The sequence below is a fragment of the Perissodus microlepis genome, chromosome 3 (genome assembly GCF_051167445.1).
Source record: "Perissodus microlepis isolate ML-2025 ecotype Zambia chromosome 3, ASM5116744v1, whole genome shotgun sequence".
In the NCBI taxonomy this organism is placed as follows: domain Eukaryota; kingdom Metazoa; phylum Chordata; class Actinopteri; order Cichliformes; family Cichlidae; genus Perissodus; species Perissodus microlepis.
In genome coordinates this window covers 24,300,231-24,322,094 of record NC_140463.1, presented here as the reverse complement: position 1 = coordinate 24,322,094, position 21,864 = coordinate 24,300,231, and the positions used below count along the sequence as shown (strand labels likewise).

The 21,864-nt window shown below is 39.4% G+C and overlaps 1 protein-coding gene across 1 annotated transcript in view; it reads right to left on the bottom strand.

Moving 5' to 3' along the window:
• Positions 1-21,864, bottom strand: part of shroom4 (shroom family member 4) — a 100,275-nt gene that overhangs the window by 28,997 nt on the left and 49,414 nt on the right. The window contains exon 3 of the mRNA XM_084923658.1: positions 1,018-1,236. Coding sequence (XP_084779784.1) covers positions 1,018-1,236 — 219 coding nt within the window. The remainder of the gene's footprint in view (positions 1-1,017; positions 1,237-21,864) is intronic.

Genomic DNA, 21,864 nt, shown 5'->3' with positions numbered 1-21,864 from the left:
AAAATATGGAGCAATACCCTTTATTTGGTATTCCAACTCTGTAACATGCAACTTCTGTCTGCTCAGGAAACTGAATTTCCCGGAGGAACCCACCCAAGGGATTAATACAGTTTTATCTAATCTATCTAATCTAATCTAAAATACAAAAGCCCCTCCCACTTGCTTTCAACCGTTTCTTTGAGCCAATCAGAAGAAAGTTAGTTTCAAGACAAAGGTGCTAAAACAGCTTATTTCAGCTAGATGATGAACTGAGGGTCTGCACTAAGGCTCACTATAGGATCTATTCCAAAACCAAATCCAATGTTAAAAATATGGAGCTAGAACACAAACACTCTTGTGTTGTATCTTATATCTGAAAAAACATCTTGACTCCCTCACGGGGCTCAGCTCGGACCCAGCAGACCACTGGGTTTGTGCACCACTGGAAACCCTGAGGCCCATAAACATCACGCTCACAGGCTTCATGCTATAAAGACTTATGTAGTCCAGTGCCAAATGTCACTATCAACAATATCAGTCAGTATGATGAATGTCTACCTCGACCTTAGGCGATATAGTACACTTCGAAAGTATGTAAATATTGATTAAACCAAGTGATTTATTGCTCAAATCATCTTTCAAGCAAACAAACAAAGCTCCTGCTGCTTTCACATTCTACATATGTAAGACATCACTGAAAATAGTAAGGCTTTTACTGCTTTACATAACTGCAAGCTTCAACATTTGATATATTTATTACGATAATTAATTTAATTATGAAAGCAATTCCCCGTAGTGATATAATCATGTAACTGCACTCAAATATAGAAAATCCCCCGTAGAGCACAAACAGAACTTTACATGAGCTCGGAAGATTTCATTGAGTAAAACCCACCTTTTTATGGTGGCTTTTATTGAATGAAACCTAAAGGTTAGAAAAAATTAGGGACCCCGACTCCCCACCTCTCAGGAAAATGCAAATAAACAGCACCACCTACTTACGAGACACATAAAAACTTTGTTCACACGTTAGCTCACCTGTTGTCAGTCGTGTGCCAGGGTAGTGTGTAAGGGCCGGGGTGGAGCTGCATGGCAGGTGGAGGGGGTGGAGGAGGGGGTGGAGGTGGGGAGTCGGCAGTGGGGAGGCAGGGTGATGCTGGAGGAGGGGACGGAGGGGGAGGGGGAGGGGGAGGGAAGGGCAGCTCCGACAGCTTTGCCAGGTGCCAGGAGTGAGGCCTGATGAAAGGGACGCTACGTCTGTGGAGAAAAAAACAAAAACAAAAAAACACAGGTGAGAATCAAGTGTTTAATCAATCAATCACCTGATCAGAGAGGAAAGTAACAGGGCCTTGATAGCCAATTTACCGGCAGTTCAATGGTACCTACTGCAGTGTCCCTGTATTACAGGAACACTGCGTTCTTCTACTAAAACACATCCAGAAACATCCTTTAGCACCACTTGAAGGCCAGTTGAATTTAGGGGACTCCTGAGATTTTGGTCAAACATAAAGAAGCTGCTGTGGTGTTGTATTTCCCGCCCGGATGCTTCCAGTGTGTCTGTATAAATGTGAAACATGCTTTTCCCCTGGCAACTAATGTGATTTCCTTGTTTTTAATAGGGCCGGTTTTCCTTTTTCCTACCTACTTCATGTCTATGGGATCTTTTTACCCACCACTTCTAAGCAAGATGTCTGAATATGATTAATATAGGCAAAATGTATAAGATGACATGTTGTTTGCAACCACAAGCCTAAGTGTCTTGGACCATAAGAGCTCACATAAAATGTATCCCTACAGCGGCAGCGCCTTGCCAACCTAAATTCTGTGGAAACGGCTTCCTCGCAAGCTGTTTGGACTTCAGCGCTATGTCCATTAAAAACTCATCTAACGTGTACAGTAAGCCCTCCGGTCTGATCTAAAGCCAGGCATTCCAGTGTATCCCAAGATATTCACTAAGTCCCTTGTTCAGACTTCCGATCACATATGCTCGCCAGATTCAGCTCAGCCCCCCTGCAGACAGACTGCCGAGATGGGCTGATTGAGCAGAAGAAAAGAGTGAGAAGACTAGACAGTTAGAAATGTTACATTCCTCAAGTTTGAATGGACCTTTATGGTGGTAATCATATCTTTAAGAATAACACTGACTTGGAAATACTGTTGCTGGATGGAAATAACATACTCCTAGTTCCTCTATAGAGAACAGGAACTAAGAGGTGTGAGCTTGAATCAAACTGAAGTCAGAAAAGCTGGGAATTTGCTGAGAGACTTCACCCAGTGAGAAACTGACATTAAAAAAGACAAAAGGTTCAAGTACCTGGTGCAAAAATCTTAGATGTAGAGTATAACAATTAATAAGCTTTAGTAAAAAGGAAGTGTTTTTGGAACCAAAAGGACGCTTTTGGATATTTAAATCAAAGAAAATCTCATAAAATTCAATTTGAAATGATTTTCTTTATTGTATTTTACTTCATTTTGACTTTTTGCCACTGACTTTGACTTGGCTTGTTTGACTTGACATTTTCTTTTACCTACTCATTGAAAAATGCCATCATCAGTCAAATAACAACTCAATTAACCTAAAATTTCACAAAACCTAAACTGGCTCGCTCCAATTTCAAATACACTTCAACCTTGACTGGCATTTCGTCATTTGACTCGAGAGCTTGACTTGTCCCAAAAGATTTAAAAGTGAGTTTGAAAACATCCGAAATACCAACTGGATGACATGGTGGATAATTATGACAAAAAAGGGCCAAAGTTTAATTCCCAACAACACCCCAATGAGAGGACTATTAAGGTCATCAAGCACAAAGTACAAAAAATGTAAAATTAGACTATTTTGGAAAAACATAGGGAAGTACAGTTTTGGGAGAAGAATGCAGATCCTGGCACCAAGAGGGAAAGGAAAGGACCATTTTTGCATATTATTGTTTATGATAAAGCAGGGGCAGGAGACCTATTTCCAAAATAAACACTCCAGTTTCCTGATTCTGGCTTCTTAAGAGGGATTTCTATCTGAACCCGCTGATTGTTCAACTCTGCTGACAATGTCCTTAAATTATCCCCTGAGAAAGTTTATGCAGAGCCTGCGTATGTGCGTCTACGCTCCTACGTGTATGCTGCACTATGTGTGGGAACTATCCAAACTTGACCAGACAAAATACCATTATTGAACAAAATACAAACATTGGCAGACCCCCCCATTTCTCACTGCCACCTCCTCAGTTTCTCCAAGTTTAGCTTTCCAGAGATTGATTACTGTGAAAAATCAAATGAAGTAATGCCAAAGTCAGATGGAGATGGTATGCACGGCAAAGGGTAAAAAAGAAAGGAAAAATGTGCCGACTTGCAGCTTAAAAGAAAACAGAGCGCTAATCTGCTGTTGTGCAGCAATGCAGGGGAGAAGGGAAAAGCTCTCCAAAACCACAAAGCCAATCAGTGCGTTTCCAAAAGGCTGAGCGCAGCAGCCAAGAGGGCAGCAGTGATCAAATTAGGGGATTTACAGCATGAAGAGCTGCACCTCCAACATAGGAATACATAAGTGTTCTTACAAACTTGACTAAAGTGCTGTACAGCTTAAAACAAAACCAAAACAGAAAGTTTCACAGTACCAAAACTTGGATGAATGACTAATAAAATATTATTAAAAAAATAAATCTCAGCTAATAAAATAATAAACAAACAAAAAAACCCACAGAAAACATATGTTTGAATAATTTCTGTAAGTCTCCATGCAGCATAGAAACTGACCGTGAGGCTATTCTAAAGCTTTGGAAAAGCCGCCATTAACCTCCTAGGACCTGGCGTCCACATATGTGAACATCACATTTTGGGTTATTTAGACCAAATACTCAATTTTGACTACAAAATATCCCCTGATATCCACTTATGAGCACATTATACTGCTACTGTTCTATCAAAATTTTAAATGAATATCCTCATATGTGGCTCTCATTTTTCTTAGAAAGAAAATCAGGTTAAAAAAAAAATCTGCAAATTCTTTGTTTTTACATTCATCAGGTCCCAATATGTTCAAATATCACAGAGAAATTAAAAATGCATGCTGTGGAAGAGTTCGGGTCTTAGGAGGTTAAAGCACAGCCTCCCTTACCCTCTAATCCCGATCACAGGGCAATAACAAGTACTTCTTCTGATAATGTTACAGTGGTAGAAAAGGGTCAAAGCTGTTCCGAAAACAGCTTTTTAAAAAAATTTCACCATAAATCTTTGGTCAAAGATTATTTAAAATGAAGAAGACTGTGTTTAGTTCAAGTTTCCTAAACCAATTATTAAAACACAGGGTTTAAATTAAAAGCTGTGTTTATGTCAGTTACGAAAAAATGAAACAACTCACAAAGGACTTAAACATTGGTGTTAAATGTACACCGTAGGTATCTTATAATTGAAAACTCTTAGGAAGCCCTACATCCTAATCTGACATGGACCTCCATAGAAATCTACATGACGAATCAATGCAGTCCACAATGACCACGATTGGCCAGTTGCATATCCGTTGAGTTCCCCTGTTCATTCTCAGATGCTTTCTTGCAGCTTCATAGAATTATGGGTAATCTCGCTCTATTTCCTGGAGGGTTCGTTTCTGAACTATTGGAATGGATGTAAGGGAATGCACAAAAAAAACAGCAGGGAAAATCTAAGGGTATATATATATACTGTATATACATGCTACAGAAAGAAACTGACCATAAGAAAAAACAGCTACCCAGGAAGTGAACAAAAAGTCCCAGTGAAAGAACCTGTTTCCCTGTTTAAAACTGTTTATTTTTTTGTTATTTGGACTTTTTGGCCAAAAAAAGGCAAAAACTTTAACCTATTTTACTCAAAACTGTTCAAGATCTGTATTATATTATAGTAACATTATTATAGTAACATCCACAGGGACTCTTATTTATGAAAAACAGGAAACACACAAAGGACCCGGCTCTTACTGTCCTTTTAACCACGGTGACTGAAAGATCTGGATCAACGAAACAGGCTTAATAATAAATCCACAGAACTCCCACTTTCCTGCTCCTGACACTGTAACCCAATTGGCTACCTGTCCCCCAACTGGCAACAACAAGCAAAGAGGAATCACATGAAGCACATTTTTCAAATAATTCCCTGGCACACCCTGAACAGCAGCTTGTCCTTGACGTGGAGTCAAAGTTAATGAGATAACAGATGATAACCAATTGGGAAATTCAATCACGTTGGCTCTACGTAGCGAGCTTCTACTTCAAAATGTATTCTCTGGGAGTTATGCAGATTTTTTAGGATCTTAAACAGAAGAGTTGGACGGAATGAGAGAAGTGGCAAGGAGACGAAAAGAAGACACAAGCTGGCGACAGCAGTCAAAGGCCGAGAAATTATGAATTCTCAACTCTGAATGAGCCTCTATTAGAGGATCTGCTGGAATGTCCCACTTAATGGTCAGCAACGGCAACAGCTGACTGATACCGCAAAGGTCACAGCGCATAATCTCAGTCACACACACTGTCTCAATACAGTACAGACCGAATGCCAGAAAGGCGGCTGGACAAACAAGTAAGGACTGAAACTGACTGAAGACACTTTTCTTTGGAGACAGGACGGATTCAGTTTCTTTAAACATTCACAGCAACAAGAAGCTGTGATTTTAAAATGAGCCTGAGGATGCAAATGTTCAGATTATTCCTCGTAAGTTTGAAAATAATGTTGCATAAAGGCTGTCAAACTTACCAGACTCCCCAAGCTGAAGCGTCCACTGTCAAACTGATCGGGTCTCTTCACAGCTTCCCTGACAGCCACAGTTCAAGTTCAAAGACACTCTGCTGCTTTAAATCCCATACACAACACTCTCTTGCTTTTATGGTCACAACTTGGAAAGAAATTTGTCCTCAAGCCAGCTGAGGTCTGATAAGAGTCGATGTGTGACTTGAAAGTGGAGTCCAAGCCAGAGAGCTTGTTGTCCATCTGAGGAGGTAAAGTAGGTGGCAGGTTCTGACCAGGAGGGAAAAACCAACCGACAAGCCTCATCTCCCCTCTCCCTCCTTTTCCTCTTTACTTCCTCCCTTGCTCCTCTTGCTGGAAGACAAAACATGACTATTACTCCCTCCTGTAATCTGCATTTCTCTCCTTACTTCCCTCCCTCTCCCTCTCCCTGCCTCTCTCTCTCCCATCTCATTCTTTCCCTGCCTCTCTCGCCCCCTCTCAGGCAGGATGTGTGAGTCAGTGAGGGAGGAAGTATTGTGGAGGGCAGATAAAGTAGCGCACGGCTGCTAGAATAATACCCAGAGTTCCACACTGCTATTGTCTGACTGGGGTGTTCAGAGGTACTTCCTCCTTGTGTGTGTGTGTGTGTGTGTGTGTGTGTGTGTGTGTGTGTGTGTGTGTGTGTTCGTGCACACGTGTGTTTGCAGAGCATGAAAAAGACATCGAAAGAGTAAAGACAGCAGAGAGTGCTGGAGAGACATGGGGGGGGGTTACACTTTGGCAGAGAGATGAGAAAAACAAAATGTGGTGAAGGAAAGGGAACGTAGTAGAGGATGGAGAGGTCTGCAGAATAATTATAGACAAACACAATGAGTGGTGGTGATGGATGGACAGTAGAGAAAACACTGTGCTACTGATAAGAAATATTATCCTTTGCAATTCAAACTTTGCGCTGTAGTGTTACTCAAAGGACAGAGCAGCTGGCAAGAGGAAAAAAAAATTGGTCAAATTCTAGCCTCTGTCTCAATTTTGGCTCCCAGTGATTCAGGAAACAGGATTAATTGGGGGGGAGAGCTATTATGATCTCGAAGGTTGAGTTTTGTCTTGTGGTTTGTACCTTTTTCCATTGCAGTGGTGAAATTTTGCCCCTTTGTAAAAGAACAAACTCATTCAATGTTAGTTTCATCTTAAACTGTGATTGCTAAAAGAACTTCTGGGAGTACTACAAGCAGAGAGCCGAGTACAGCTGTCTCAGACACACACTTAGATAAGTTGTAATAAGTTGTACCTAATAAATTTAAAATGTAATTTTTAAGTTACAATTTAATACTAGTATTTACAATTTGCTAAAGTATGTATCAATGGGTTACAACAACAACAAATGCATTGCAATCATATCTTCATACATTGTTGTTTTTTTTATTTAAAGCACATTGGTTTTTAATTTTTAATGTTATATTATGATGATTCTTTTTGGAGAGTGGGTTTTGGATATACTAAAAAAAACAGAACAAGAAACAAACCTAACTGTTCCCAGTAGGCTTCTAGTAGCTTAAATTATATTCAAGTGTTGTTAGAAGAGAAAAAAAGCACCAACCACATAAAAATCCCATCACGTTACCCAATCCCATGTCGTTACTGTACTGCCTTATCGCTCATTTCATGTCAACTCTCAACCATGCACTTCTAGAGGAAAGCATGAAAGACCATTTATACTTAAAATACACTATTGAAAATCCACATAACATGACAGCTGAAATACTTTTAAACTAAAGCTAATGATGATGATACCAAAATTACTTTTTCAATTAGATTATAAAATGTTGGAAAATCCCAAATTCACAAAACAAGCCAGAAAAACTTCTGATAGGTTCTTTGAATTGCATAAACTGATTTGTTGTCCAACAATCAGTTGATAGATTAATCAGATTAATCTATCAACTGATTACTCAAGTTTCAGGTTGAATGCAGCTTGTGGGTCAAAGTGGACATTTTTTCATTTTAAACCAATTTAGATTTGGGGAGAAAATTTCACCGTGTGTTGGAAACAGTGTTGGATAAAAGAGATGTAGAAAGCTATATTTATGAGGGTTTCATATCTTTTTCTTACAGACACCGTGAGGAAAACTTAACTAACCTGCAGTCAAAATGTAAAACTGTTGGATTGTTTGCTCTGTGCAGCAACAGACCACCAAGGTACGCTTAAAGAAATTATGATCATCCACTGATTCCAGTAACAGGTGAACCAAGCCAAACACCCACAAAGTTTATATAAAGATGATCTTTCAGAGGGTAAACTCAGCCTCAAATCTGCATTCTTCTTGATGACCCGTAGGGGGCAACCAGTGTGGCTGCACAATTAAGTCTGACTATATAGATGTCTATGGGGAAATGAGCGTGCTTCTCACATGATTTATGACCTCAGTAAACAGTTTCCTCGTGAGTTTGCAGTCCCCAGTCACAGCTTCAAGACTTATTCAACGTGGTATGATGTTGATTTTGCAAATTATGGTCCAATTTAGAGTAAAATCAGGCTTTTTTCTGGTTCAGAGTAAGTCTTTGGAAGGTGAATACTTTCACTTAAGGTAAGTACTTAAGTTGATTGGTCTACATTTGCTTAGCATAACGAGTCTTCGTTACCTTACTTAGTCACCGTTTTCCTGTTATTTCCAGCCATTTGATAAACAACAATAATGTTCTTTATGCCTGTGTACATTAAACCTCACAGAAGCAAATGGTTAAAATTTCCTTTTGGTGTGAGCACAAAACACCAAACACTGAGAAATAGAGTGGGTCTATTTTGTAATTGACAAATCTATACCTTTTGAGCATGCAGTATCGCTCACTTTTTATGTTTGATATCCAAAGTCTAAGATGGCACTCAGATCCAGGCTTCAAAAACAGGAACCAGTGGTCACTGTGACTATTTGCACCTTTTTATAAAAGAGTCTTTTGTTTTGTTTTTCTTCAGAGGGTAAATTCACCTTAGCGGTGTCTGGCTAAAAGTGTATCAATGTCACTATCCCCTCAATACTGACCAGACGTGAAGCTTGCAGAGCAAACAGCAAGAGGTGAGTGTCCAGCATGAACGGTGTTAAAGTTTAACCAAGCACACAACCGCTGATACTTAATAACATGAGGCCCTCTGTGGGCTTCAAAGGACTTCCCGGAGACGTATATCTCCTGCAGACCCCACGGAAAGCACACTGTGTACATGCATGTGGGGAGATTCCTTACATTCCCTGTCTGCTCCGTCAGGGTCAAGGGTCAACTATGCTAGAAAGCCTTAAACAAGCTCACCTCCTCCCCTCTATCCCCTTTGTGTTCGCATGATAAGAATCTATTTGTTTGCTTAATGGGTCTCTCTTGTGTGTGTCTGCATGCAATCAGACCCTTGTTTGTTTGCCTTGCAGCCCCTCATCACCATTGATTATGGATTTCGACTGGTACCCGCTCGTAGGCATGCATTTACTGCGTAGACACAAGCATGCAAACATGCAGGCTAATTCCAAAGGGTTAAACACACACATACACACACAGCTTTCGCATACCAGGTAATCAGTACAGTGAGACTAGGCCCATACCAGAGGCTGATGGCAGGAAGGGTGAAGTCCACTTTAGCCTCTGCAGCACAATGTGCTGTTTGTTACTGGCTGATCCCTTCGATTGTGTGCGTGCTGAGTCTGAAATTAACTTTTTGACTCACAAGATAAAAGCACAGTTAGATTAAAAATAAGCCCCCTGCAAGCATTTTTTTACAGCAAATAAGATAATATGTTCAATACAACAGAATACCAATATCTAATTTTAAGTAACAAGCAGTTATTACTGGTTAATTCATTTTTTTTAAGTAACCAGTGCCTCCTGTTGTTAGAACTAAAAACAAACTACATTAGAAAATTATTTTAACACAGAAGGAATCAAGATGAGTCTAGTGTCAGAATGTAGGTAAGAAGGAGACCTTTCGTATGATGCAACTTCGTTTTGACTGGTAACTCACGTCGTGGTATGAACTTGTAAAGTTTATCCAAAATGCACTTCACAAAGTTTTCTCCAGTGAAACTATCAGAAAACAGAAAAAACATCCAAGGTACCGATGTTGGTTTCTGTTACTCTCTGTTAAAGAAATTAAACCACTGCAGTTTCTTATTGAAATCCCGATGTATCCCATGATATATGTACTCAAAACTGGTCATAGAAAAACAAAACTGTGACCCCCTTTAGACTGTGACACTGAGAGGGGTATAAAATTGATTTGACTACAGTTTTAAGCAGAATTTCAAACTGAGCTTAAATGTATTTTTTTCTGCCCTAAAAGATTCAGATTGTAGCGCTCTCATATACTTGTGAAGCTTTGAAGGAGTTAAAAAGCACCAAATTTCAACCCATCGCCATGTACACTGATGGTCTGAAACCTGGAAAACATGAAGGTATAAAGGTCATAACAGTGACTGGAATGGAAGCATTTATTAGGTCACCATCCAATGTAAAGGGTTATGCTATAGTGGGCCTCAATTAACAGTACTGCTAATTATCAAAACCATTTTATGTTTCTTTAATGGATAATTCACCAGTAGCTAAAATACAGTCAAAAGTATAAGACCACTAGAAAAATAGCAAAAAATCATATTTTGCATGGTTGGATCTTAACAAGTAGAGCTTCAACATGCAACAAGAAGAAATGGGAGCGAGACAGAACATTTTTTAAGCATGCTATTTATTGAAAACAACGCTTAAACTGACAACGCTTAAACAGGCTTAAACAGGCTATGATCAAAAGTTTAGGACCACACCCCCAAAAAATCCTGTAAACCCCGCCAAAAAAGAAATAAAAGTTCCAAACATGAACTCAGTATTGAGTAGCTCCACCATTATTGTTGATCACTTCAAAACTTTGTTGCCACATGCTTGATGCAAGTGTCTCCATGAGGTGTGAGAGAGAACATTTCTCCAAGTGGTGAAGACGGCCGTACGAAGGGCATGCACTGTCTGGAACTGCCGTGCACTTTTGTGAACTTACCTTGCCATCCATCCCCAAAGGTTCTCAATTGGATTTAGATCAAGGGAACATGCAGGATGGTTATCCTCCTGGAAGAAGTCCCTTGTCCTGCAGGCATTGTGTACTGTAGCGCTGTCCTGTTGAAAAACCCAGTCGTTACCACACAGATGAGGGCCTCAGTCATTAGAGATGCTCTCTGCAACATCTGGACATAGCCCTCCTGAAGCTCCACTGTTCCACTGAAGGAAAAAGCACCCCAGACCATTACGGTGCCCCCTCCACTGTGGCACGTAGAAAACTTCTTAGGTGGGATCTGCTTTTCATGCAAGTAATGTTTGAAACCATCAGGACCTTCAAGGTAAAAAATTTTCTCATCAGAGAATAAAACTTTCTTCCTTGGTCCAAACAGTCAGTTCTTTGGCATTCAAGGAGATAAGGCCTTTGAAGCCCTTCAGTCTCAGATGCTGTCTGGTGGTTATGGGGTTGCAGTTGGCACCAGTAACGGCCTTAATTTGGGTCGAGGATCATCCAGTGTCTTGACGGACAGCCAATTGGATCCTCCGGCTCAGTGATGGTGAAATGTTTTGGGTCTTCCATTTGACTTTTTCGTTCCATAACCCTCAGGATCATTTAAGAAATTCCAAGTGACTGTCTTACTGTGTCCCACCTCAGAAGCGATGGTGTGCTGCGAAACTCTGCTTATGCAGTTCAACAACCCAACCATGTTCAAAAAGGGACATTTTTTTGCCTTTGCCATCAGAATGTCATGACAGTGTGACATCAGCAGTAAATCAGCCTTATTCAGTTTAAGTGTTATTTTCAATAAATTGCATGCTCAATTTTTTTTTATCTCACTCCCGTTTCTTCTTGTTGCATGTTGAAGCTCTACTTGGAACCTTGTTAAGATCCACCCATTGCCATTTTTCAAGTGGTCTTAAACTTTTGTTTGGGACTGTACCATTATGTTATCCATGAATGTTCAAATTACCAGTTTCCCAAAAAAGCATAAAAATAGTAAAGACCATTATTTTCTGATTAAGATGCCAAATTACAGTTATTTACATGCATTACTGAACAGAAAATGAGCTTTAACAGTTGAATGTTGTCCTTGACTAATTTCTGACTTCTTTAGTCCACTGTGCCAACTCAAATTTTGATTTATTTTTTTTTTAATGTTCAGAAATATATGAAAATAAATCTGCTTCTGGTAAATAATGACGCAGGCTCAATGCCTTAGCTACATGCAGACTTATCAGTTTTACTGTCATTTTAGGTCCATCCCAATAACAAATGGGTTTGGGTTTTATCTGATTGATGTACATTTAAGTGGTGCAATCCTTAAGTTAAACACCGTTAATTTCAGTTCCTGTGTATATTGCTGAAACGTCTCTGAAATCAGCGTTATGCTAACATTTACTACATTCAACAATCTGGAAAATTTTAAGCAACATTTTTCTTAAAGAACATCACTGTGGTTTGTAACTAAGAAGTAAAAGGTCCTTCCTGCTGATGCACAGTAAAACTTTAAATGACAGATTCTTATGTTATGAAATCTGTTCGAATGGCAGTAACAGCTTAAGATAAGACATATAAGGGAGTTGAAGTTTAAACACTGAGTAACTGTCTGGTACTCACACTGTTTAAGTGCCAAAGAGAGTCGAAATGTCAGATGAAGTATAATCTGAAAAGTGGTTGAAATGCTGAAAGTTCAGGTAATAAGATCTGAAACTATCAGTAAATACTGAAAGACGCAGCAGTTAATTCAAATGAAAGTGCTGAAAGTAGCTTATATAGTGCTAGCCTAAACCTTAAGAGACAGAAATCACTCTTAGCTGACTTGTTGTATTTATATTTCAAGCAAAGAACAGCAAAGGAAAGACATCATCAGACACACTAAATGATGCCACAGAAAATGAGAACATTTCCTGTTTGAATTCAGGTTTTTTACTGCGAATGAAAGGATAAGACTAGTTTTATCACCTCTGATCTTTCCATGACAATTTATCACCTAAACACTTGCACCCTATCAAAATCATTGCTCTGTACATTAGCTTATCTTTAACTTATGGGCAGTTTTTAAACCATTTCCTCATGTGAATGAATGCTCAGGGGATTCAATTAATAACTATTTGAATATATGGATTTGCTTTTTAAACATTAACTTGTATTGCCATGTAATTAACCAATGGAGAAGTACTTTTCAATTTGTCAAAGCATAATGTGTGTTTAAGAGCAGGTAGCTTCCAGATCTAAAAGTAAAGCTATTATGGAAGTGAATTAAACCTGCACTCCTTTTAATGGCGACCAGGTGATGGCTCTGGTTCCAAAAGTCCAGCTGTATAGAGATGAATGGGAAAACAGCCTTTAACTCCCATCATTTAAGACCTTAAAAGCTTTTGGTTTCAGTCTCTAGTTTTAAGTCTTAGTGAACAACAGGAAGTTAACTTTGTAAATTATGCTCCCCATTAGAGTCAAGCAGGGTAAAGGAGGGTGTGCATTTAAAAAATATTCCTCTACAGCAGATTCTTAAGAAAACAGTTTGCTTTGATGACAGACTTTTTGTGCTATCCTGCAAACTGTAACACAATGCCCCATATCTGCAAATATCCATACTGGCAAGGAGGAAATGTAAATTAACTGAAATCAGCATCAGATTGTTAAATTTGAGAGTTAATGAGTATGTGAAAAAGCTTTGGCTCTGTAATGTGTTCTGCAGCAGACTAACTTGTGAATGACAGTCAGGCTTATCTTTTCACTCAGGAGTGTGGCTGCTCTTCTCTACCGCCACACATTACAGCAGCTCCACCATCACTTTCAAAGCCAACAAGTTTGCACATAATTACTTAAATGCAGGATGCCACAGACACCAGCTATGTCTATGATCTATGTGCAGATCAAAAAACTGAAATAAGGGGCTTATTTCTGACATCAGTGTTTAGGCAGAGAGATTAGGAATAGTTGTAGGATTATTTTGTGAGTCTTCTGACACTCTTAGTCAGGTTGAAAGTGGCTTTAAAGGAGAGGAACGACTTGTTTCAGACAGAGGATGAACTGGTGGAGTTACATCATGTCCCAGTATAAGATGAATACAGATTACTTTAGACTCTGAGTCATGCAAAGCTTCTCTGATAGCGTGCAAGAATAAAAAAAATATGGAGCAGAAAATGAGTAGAAATAAGTCATCTTTAAATTGAATCAAGTGAAGTTTTTAACTGGATTCATTTTATTTAGACCAAGTCTGAAGTAAAACAGGGATTTTACAAAATAAAAATGAAAACAGTAAATTCACTACATACTACATTATGGCTCATCTGTCACTGCATGTCAATGAACACCACTCAACCTACTCAAGTCTCAGCTGCCTCAGCCAAAGCCTGAAAACATCATGTTTACTAGTATGGCTCCAGTACAACCTGAGCTTTCTTACTTCCATTTCTAACCTGTTTCCAATCACAGTGTCTCTCCATCTTTTACCACTACCTCCCTGGCTGTTGATGGACTAAACATAAACTTTAGGAGCTATGGGAAATCACCAAAATTAAAGTTTGGAGCTGAGCTGATCACACTTAAGGTCTTGGTTCATGTGTGTCCACATTGGCCCCTAGGAATTTGTTTTAATTTGAGACGACATTGTCCATCTGTGTATGTGTGTATACATCTGTGTGTGTGTGTCTGTTGGGGGGAGTCAAACCAGTGTCATGTATCACAGTTTAATAGGCCAGTTAATAAAAAGCAGGCCGGAGGAGACAGATAAACTGTAGCAGACCACACACATTTAGGAGAGACTCAACCACATGTTAATGCTGATACAACACAGTGTTAGGGCAGCTAATCACCATTTCCAATATCTCATTAGAGGTATTAGAGAAATACCTCATTAGAATATAATTCAAAACATGGGTCTCGGACTGGTTGGAAATTATTTTAAACTGGTTCTCAAATCAGTCAAGATATAGTTCTTACCTGGGCAGGAAAAGTAGGAGAGAGAGCAGTAGCTTGGGGCGTACTGAACCCATGCCACCAAATGAGCCTCATAGCATATTGGCGTCTAAACAGGTTAAAGAGAAAATATTAACATACTTCTCTGAATCAGGCTTTAGACTGCTCTGAATATTCTGTTTAAGTCCATACTTAACTCTGAATGCTGTCGAAGCACAGCAGCGACACACACCTCCTGTTTAAACCTTCTGTTTGCGAGGGGCAGCCAATCAGAATATACTTTGGTCAAAGCGGGAGAAGGTATAATGACGTGCTTCAAACAAATGATTAAGTGACGGGCTTCACAACAACCACATTTTGGTTAAATAGGGATTATTTTTAACAGTGGATTACACAAAGCTACTCTGATAGTGATATAACCACCAGTTGCTAGGGCTGCTGGCAGATTGTCACAATTACCTGCAGTTTTCTGCAGGGTGCTACTTTTATAATTGTTTTAATCTGACCATCACTGTCACAAAGACCGTTCAGTTTCAGTCCCAGCTCTGCATGCCACTCTGCTCGTGTAAAGTGAACTCCAACCTAAAAGTTGTTGTCCATCCTGTTGATTTAACATTTTGCAGGAGAGCAGTAACCCCCAGACTAAAGCACATAAACACACGCTCTCTTCTGTTCACAGTGTCGATATTTCATGCTAAACAGTGTCAGATCCAAAATCATTTGCAGTTGGGGCTCTAATCAGACCCAGAGTGTATGTATGTGTGTGTTTATCTGCGTGTGAGGAAGAGGTTTTTGAGGAATGCCAGGAATGTCTATTGTTCAGTTTGGGAAGGAGTGATGGGGGGCAGACTATTGTGTTTCATGGTTCTTGGCACCGCAGATCTCAGTCTTACGCCGGTCTCCAGGGGCCATGTGGTACCAAAAAAAAAGCAAAACAACGGGATGTGTGTGTGTGAGTGTACTTTTTAACCAGCTATCTGTCTGTGGAAAATTCCCCGTCAGAATCGAGTATGTTTGAGTGTGTGTGTGTCTGGGCCCACAAATCCCTTTGTGACAGAGTCAAACAAGCGTTCACTAACAAGAAAAACAACAAAAGAAACAAAACCGCTCGCCATGTAGAGCGAGATGAGCCGGGCTGTCAGAGGAGAAACTCTCTTCCAGGAAGAATGTTTCAAATGAACACGAACAAACAAACTGCGAAATAGAGTAGCACTGGTAAAACAGCCGGCCCCGGACAAAATCAGAGAGATTACAGCAGTGCGAGGCAGGAAGTGAAATGTTTAACTTAAGATTTTGTTTTAATCTGTAAAACATTCAGACAACACTAGAACTGATTGAGCTAGACTAAATATACAGGTGAGGCAGGATATCACTGACATTACAGCTAATTTAACTGGGAATGTCCAGGTAATCATGCCCTCTTTTACCCGTCAACACACTTCAATTACAATCCCCCAAAACAATCAAGACTAATAGAGCTTAATACTCACAATTAGAGGCACTTTTGTGAGCTGAAATTTAATTATTTAACTGTACTCTGATGAAGCGCATCGATTCCGGTATTAATATTGAAGTTTTAAGGAGTTAAATGATCCTGAAGGTTTCATCTGGAAAAATAAACCCACAGCAGAGACAGAGCAGGATATGGGCCAAGAATACATGTAAAAACTAACAGCTCCAGCTTTAATCCATGTATTGCACAACAAAGAACCGTAATGTTTCAACCATACCTGCCAGTGTCATTGGAAACAGCATTTTTTTGACTAGAGATTGTCAAGGGTCTCTGGACGTACCTGACTGAGGCCTCAGTGAATACAGTTTTGCATTTTTAAAAATATTTGTTTTATTTTTGTTAAGTTTTCAATTCACATTAGTTTCAGTTATTTCAGGTACTTTCCAGGGTAGGTTTGCTAGTTTCAGTTTAGTTTTTATTGTTTAAAAATGTTTAGTTTTAGCTTAGTTTGTACTAGTTTCAATGTCAGATTTAATCTTTTTAAACCTTATAATATAAAGGTATTAGCTGAAGGGTGAAACATAAGAAGTTGAGAGTAAAGGCATATTGGGAAAGGTTGATTCACAGTGGAGGCACGCTGTGATAAGAAAACTGAAAGCAGCAAAGACTAAAATTCTTCTGTACTTTTATTTTATTGTAGTTAGTCAAACACAAAAACATTGCTTCAGTTCTCTATTTTTGTAAAGTTTCTAGTTTTTATTTATTTTTACCAGTTAGGTAAAAAGTTTCACCACATCTACTTTATTAATTTTTCTCTATTACATTTTCCATTAATTTTCTGAGGTTTGAGTATCACCAAGCACTTTGTGCCTCACATATCCTCTGCTCCTCGTCATCTTGCAAACTTTTAATGTTTAAAAATGATGCATTTCCTGGAGTTTTTCTTCGAATTCGGGATATAGTTTAATCTGCAACAATTTTGTGTCTCATTTTCTGCATGAGTTAGATTCTAAACCTAAATTTGATAATTCACTCATTTCCCATGTGAGCATTTCTGATGTACATGAAAGTACACCACTGATATGACAAAGGATTCAGTAAGAAACAAACTTGACCTCTGTTTGTGAACAGTTGACGTAAAAAATGATTATTAAAGAAAATAAGAGACACTATGTATAATACAACCACAGTGGAGCCAGCAGATGGCAACCTGGTTTCAGTTGGTTCAAATTAACAAGCACTTATTGAAGCCATTATCTTCTCATAGATGTGAATGAACTGATGTGCAGTGCGGCTGTGGAGAGGCTTAGTCAAATAATAAAATAAAACAATATAATTAAAGGCTCGGCACACTCTACCACTTCTATGCACAGTTAGAGATATTTAGTAATCTATCCATCAACCTTCACATCCATCCACACATCCAGTTCAATCAATCCATCTATTGATTCGCGGATCTATTGATTTATCTAGCCATCGACCTATCTAGCTGTCATCAACCTATTCACATACATTTACAACCATTCATAATCTACGGACCTCAACCTACCAGCCCATTAGGGCTGCCACAAACGATTATTTTGATAGTCGACTAGTCACCGATTATTTTTGCGATTAGTTGACTAATCAGATCATCATCCATTGGAGGTAAAATGTACAGCTTATTGCACCAGCAGCATCTGCTCTTATATAACTATCATCAGCTTACAGCTTTAAGTGTTTAAGGTATGTGCTAACTAAAAATAAAGACAAGATGATAGTTTATTAAATTTTAATGAAATCTGCAGATTGTTTAGATGAAGTTTAATAAACTCAGCTGTCTGCTCCTTGCTATCTGAAATATAACGGGACACCGGAGTATATCCTCGAGCATCTCACACTTCTGATAATCAGCTGTCTGCTTGACGTTTATTCAGCTGTGTAAAAACTATAACTTTAATCTCAGCCAAACCGATTTACTCAGGAACAAATAAAATACTAAAAAATGCCAAACAATAACATTTTTAAGTTATCTAAGTGACTTATATATCATGTTTAATCTGAGTAGCGAAAGACGGCGGTGGGTTTGAAAACAATTTGCTGGGAGTCCGGTGTTCTCACCGGCTCTAGCGAGCCTTGTCCCTGGCTAGCTATCGAGCTGGTGGGTAACAGACGTCTCCGAAAACGTCGGAGCGCTTTTGAAAATATGTGGTGTCTTGATAAACTGAGCAGATATTTGAGGTTTACACAGCTACATTCTCGCCTGAAAATATGTTAAACATTAATTTTGTGACCCAGAAAGAATAATAAGAGTAATATTAAAACTAACTAGCTGCTGCCATTGTTAGCAACTGAGCTGGGCTGCGCTATGAATTCTGGGACACAGCTTCTTCTTCTTCAGGGTTTAACGGCAGCTGGCATCCTTGTACGTGCAGTGCTGCCATCTTCTGCTTCAGTCCGTTATTACACTTTTAAATCCTACTACTTATTCCTGCGTCTTTTGTGATCTTACAAAGCCTCAAACGACGCGTCGACTATTAAATTAGTTGTCGACGATTTAGATAGTCGACGTAATCGTGACTGGTCGACTAATCGTGGCAGCCCTACAGCCCATCAATCAATCCATCTATCAATCCATCTAGATCTATTGATCCATATTTCTATGTATTAATTTATATCAACCCACTTATCATATATCATCACCTACCTGCTTATCAGTCCATCTACCATCAGTCTAACCGATCCAGCTACCATCTATTCATCCATTCATCTACCTATTTATATCCATATCAATCAATTGATCCCTACATCTTTCCATTGATCCATGCATCAACTATGTGTCTATTGACAGATCTACCTATCTATTTGTAAATGGTAAATAGACTGATATACATATGGACTTAGTGCTTTTCTACTCTCCACAACATGCTATTTACACCCATTCAGACAAGCACTTTCTTCTAGAAGAGTAAGTTATTTACTTACCTTCTAGCTAACATTCACACCTAGATGGAAGCATCTGGCTTAATGCCCAATGCATCTCTGATCTTGCTCAATTTGGCATGCAGACTGGAGCCAGGGATCAAACCACCAACCTTCCGATCAGTAGATGCCCTGCTCTACCTCCTGACAGCCACCCCGTTAATCCATCCATCCATTTATTTGTCAGGGACAATGCACACAAACTGAGCTCATATGACCTGATTTAACTACTAGTTAATTTCGTGTTAAATTAATGGCCTAAATCTTGCAGCTTTGCTACATGTCATCTTTTCTCACGTTGCAATCTGAGTCAGGAATCATGTCAAAACATGTCAGCATTTTCTTTCACCTAAATACCGGAGAAGTCCCACAAACCCCGGATTCTTTTCTCCCCCAGCCACTTTCCCTGTTTCCATTCTTTCATCTCCTCTCCCTCCTCCCCACTGCGGCCTTCGGTTAAAAACAAATGTTTGACTAATGTGAAGTGCAGATGAAAGGGTGAGTCGAGATGAAAAGGCTTTGTCATAAAGTCGTGTTTACGCTGTCAAAATCATCAAACGTGATGTCAGGCTCTCTTGTAATTATCATTTTAATTTCCTCCTATTTATCTCCTTCTGCCACGTAACTCCAGCCTTTGCCTCGCTGAGTCGGTGGGTATTTCCTGTTGTTCTGTCGTCTCATCTCTATGAGTTTTAGACATTTACCAGATTGCTGACAGAGTATGACAGAGAGAGACGTATATAAAAATGCAATTGGGTATGACAGAGCGAGATAACCTTGATCTGTGCAGAGAGACTGAGCAAAAGGTAGGTTAACACAGAGAGAGACAGACTCATGCCTGCATCCACACCAATGGCTTTCTAATTAAATTAAACTAACATTCATGTTTGGACTGTGGGAGGAAACCAGAGCACCCAGACCCAACCGAAGCTGCCAAATTACAGACCTGAACCCAAACCGAGGCTTTACTTCTTTGGCTCTTTCTGCTCTACAGTGCGTATTTACTCTGCAACATATTGCTCTATGTCTCGATACTGAGACCTCCCATATTCCTCTTGATAAAGGGAAACCTGTACGTGGAAAGCAGCAGTAAGACCCGAGCACAGCACAGATAAGCCATCAACTGAATGAAAGGCGGGCCTGAGGGGGAGGTGGTTGCAAAGCTGTCTGCAGAGTAGGTGGGGGAGGCTATATGGGATGAGCTGAGCCACCCGCTGAGCAGCAGAATCTAAATGAAAGTGTTTTAAAAGCAAAAAACACCAAATTTTGCCTTCACCACCTTGGTTGTTAAACCTGATGTGGAATGAGAGGTTTACGTGTAACCGAAGACACAGCGTGTTCACTGGGTAACAACTAGTGATGTACCATTCATTAGTCACTGAGTATACTTTGGATAATTGTGCTTTTAGACTCTAATAATGAACGTTTCCCATCTTTTTGCAACCAGAGAAGTCGCCCCCTGCTGGGCATGAAAAAGAATGCAGGCTTACTTTTTTGACCAGGAAGCTACCTACATCCATCTTTTACATTGTGACACTGGTTTATCCAGACTTTGAAGACACAGTACATTTTATCTGTAAAGTCACATTCTTTTACCAAAATATTTTGTTACTGCTGCACATTTATTAAATGATTTTTCCTCTTAAATTCACACAGATGCATATTCTTCGTACAGGAATCACTCAAAATAGCTTAAGTGAGATGCAACAAAGAAAGTCAAGCAGTTTGACTCTATAAATACTGACGTGGAATTAATCGCTTCTGTTTCGCACCAGTTAAGATTCATGCTATGTGTAGTTCACTGGCGCCCCCTAAACGGGTTTTTTGGTACTGAAGTTCTAAAGATTTGGTGCTTCCATTTACAGTTGCACACATCAAAAGGGTCGAATAAAACTAACATTTTAAATGCTTCTTCCGGTTTCAAAGTTCATGTAACTGTTGGCTGGCAAATGTAATATAAACATAGGCGCATGTACACCTGCATGTACAGAGGAGCTTCCTATTCCATCAGTCGCTGTAAATAAACTGTTTGATCTTTGTCCGCTTCCCATTAAATACGCTGCTTTTCACACAAGTAAACACACAAATCTTGCTAACACATTAGCTGGACAGGAAGCAGGGACGGGAAACTCTGGGAAGAACAGGAAATAATGATCGAAAAGTTGAAGAATGTCCTCCTGCATGCTCCGTGGCTGCCCACCACTGAGGGAAGCCAAAACACACTCACACACACACTGCAGCTGAAATTAACAAAAGGTCTCTGAAAACAGGAAGTAGTATAGAAGAGACATTTCCAGGTCGGGCCAACAAAACATCCCCAAACTTCACTTCCAGAAATATATTGGAAAAATCATCACTCGCTTAAAAACACCCCAAAATATGTAAAGAGACAAAAATACTCCGAGGTGACAACACTTTGAAAAGGAGGGCAGAGTGCTGGCAAGCGTAGAAACGGAAAACTATTCTTATCAGAGAACACAGACTCTTAAAAAAGGCTCTTATGTTTCATTTATGTAGGAAAATGTGTGAATGAGATGTTCATTTCATTTTTTAAGAGATACAACAACGCAGCAGAGGAAATTATGTTCCTATAGATGTATGAAGCTAACCTTTTATGCAAAACATATTTATGAGTTAGGAAAGAGGGATTATAGCTTTAAAATGTCTACTGAAAGTCATCAAAGTCCAGTAAGACAGGTGTACAGAGGCGCAGGTAATTTCCACAGTGGAAGGTGGAACAGGTGGTATTTACAGACTGTTCATAAAAGACAGACATAGTGGAGCCAATGCAGAAGTGCCTTAAACCTGGATTCTTTTGAATGGCCAGCAGGGGGCGACT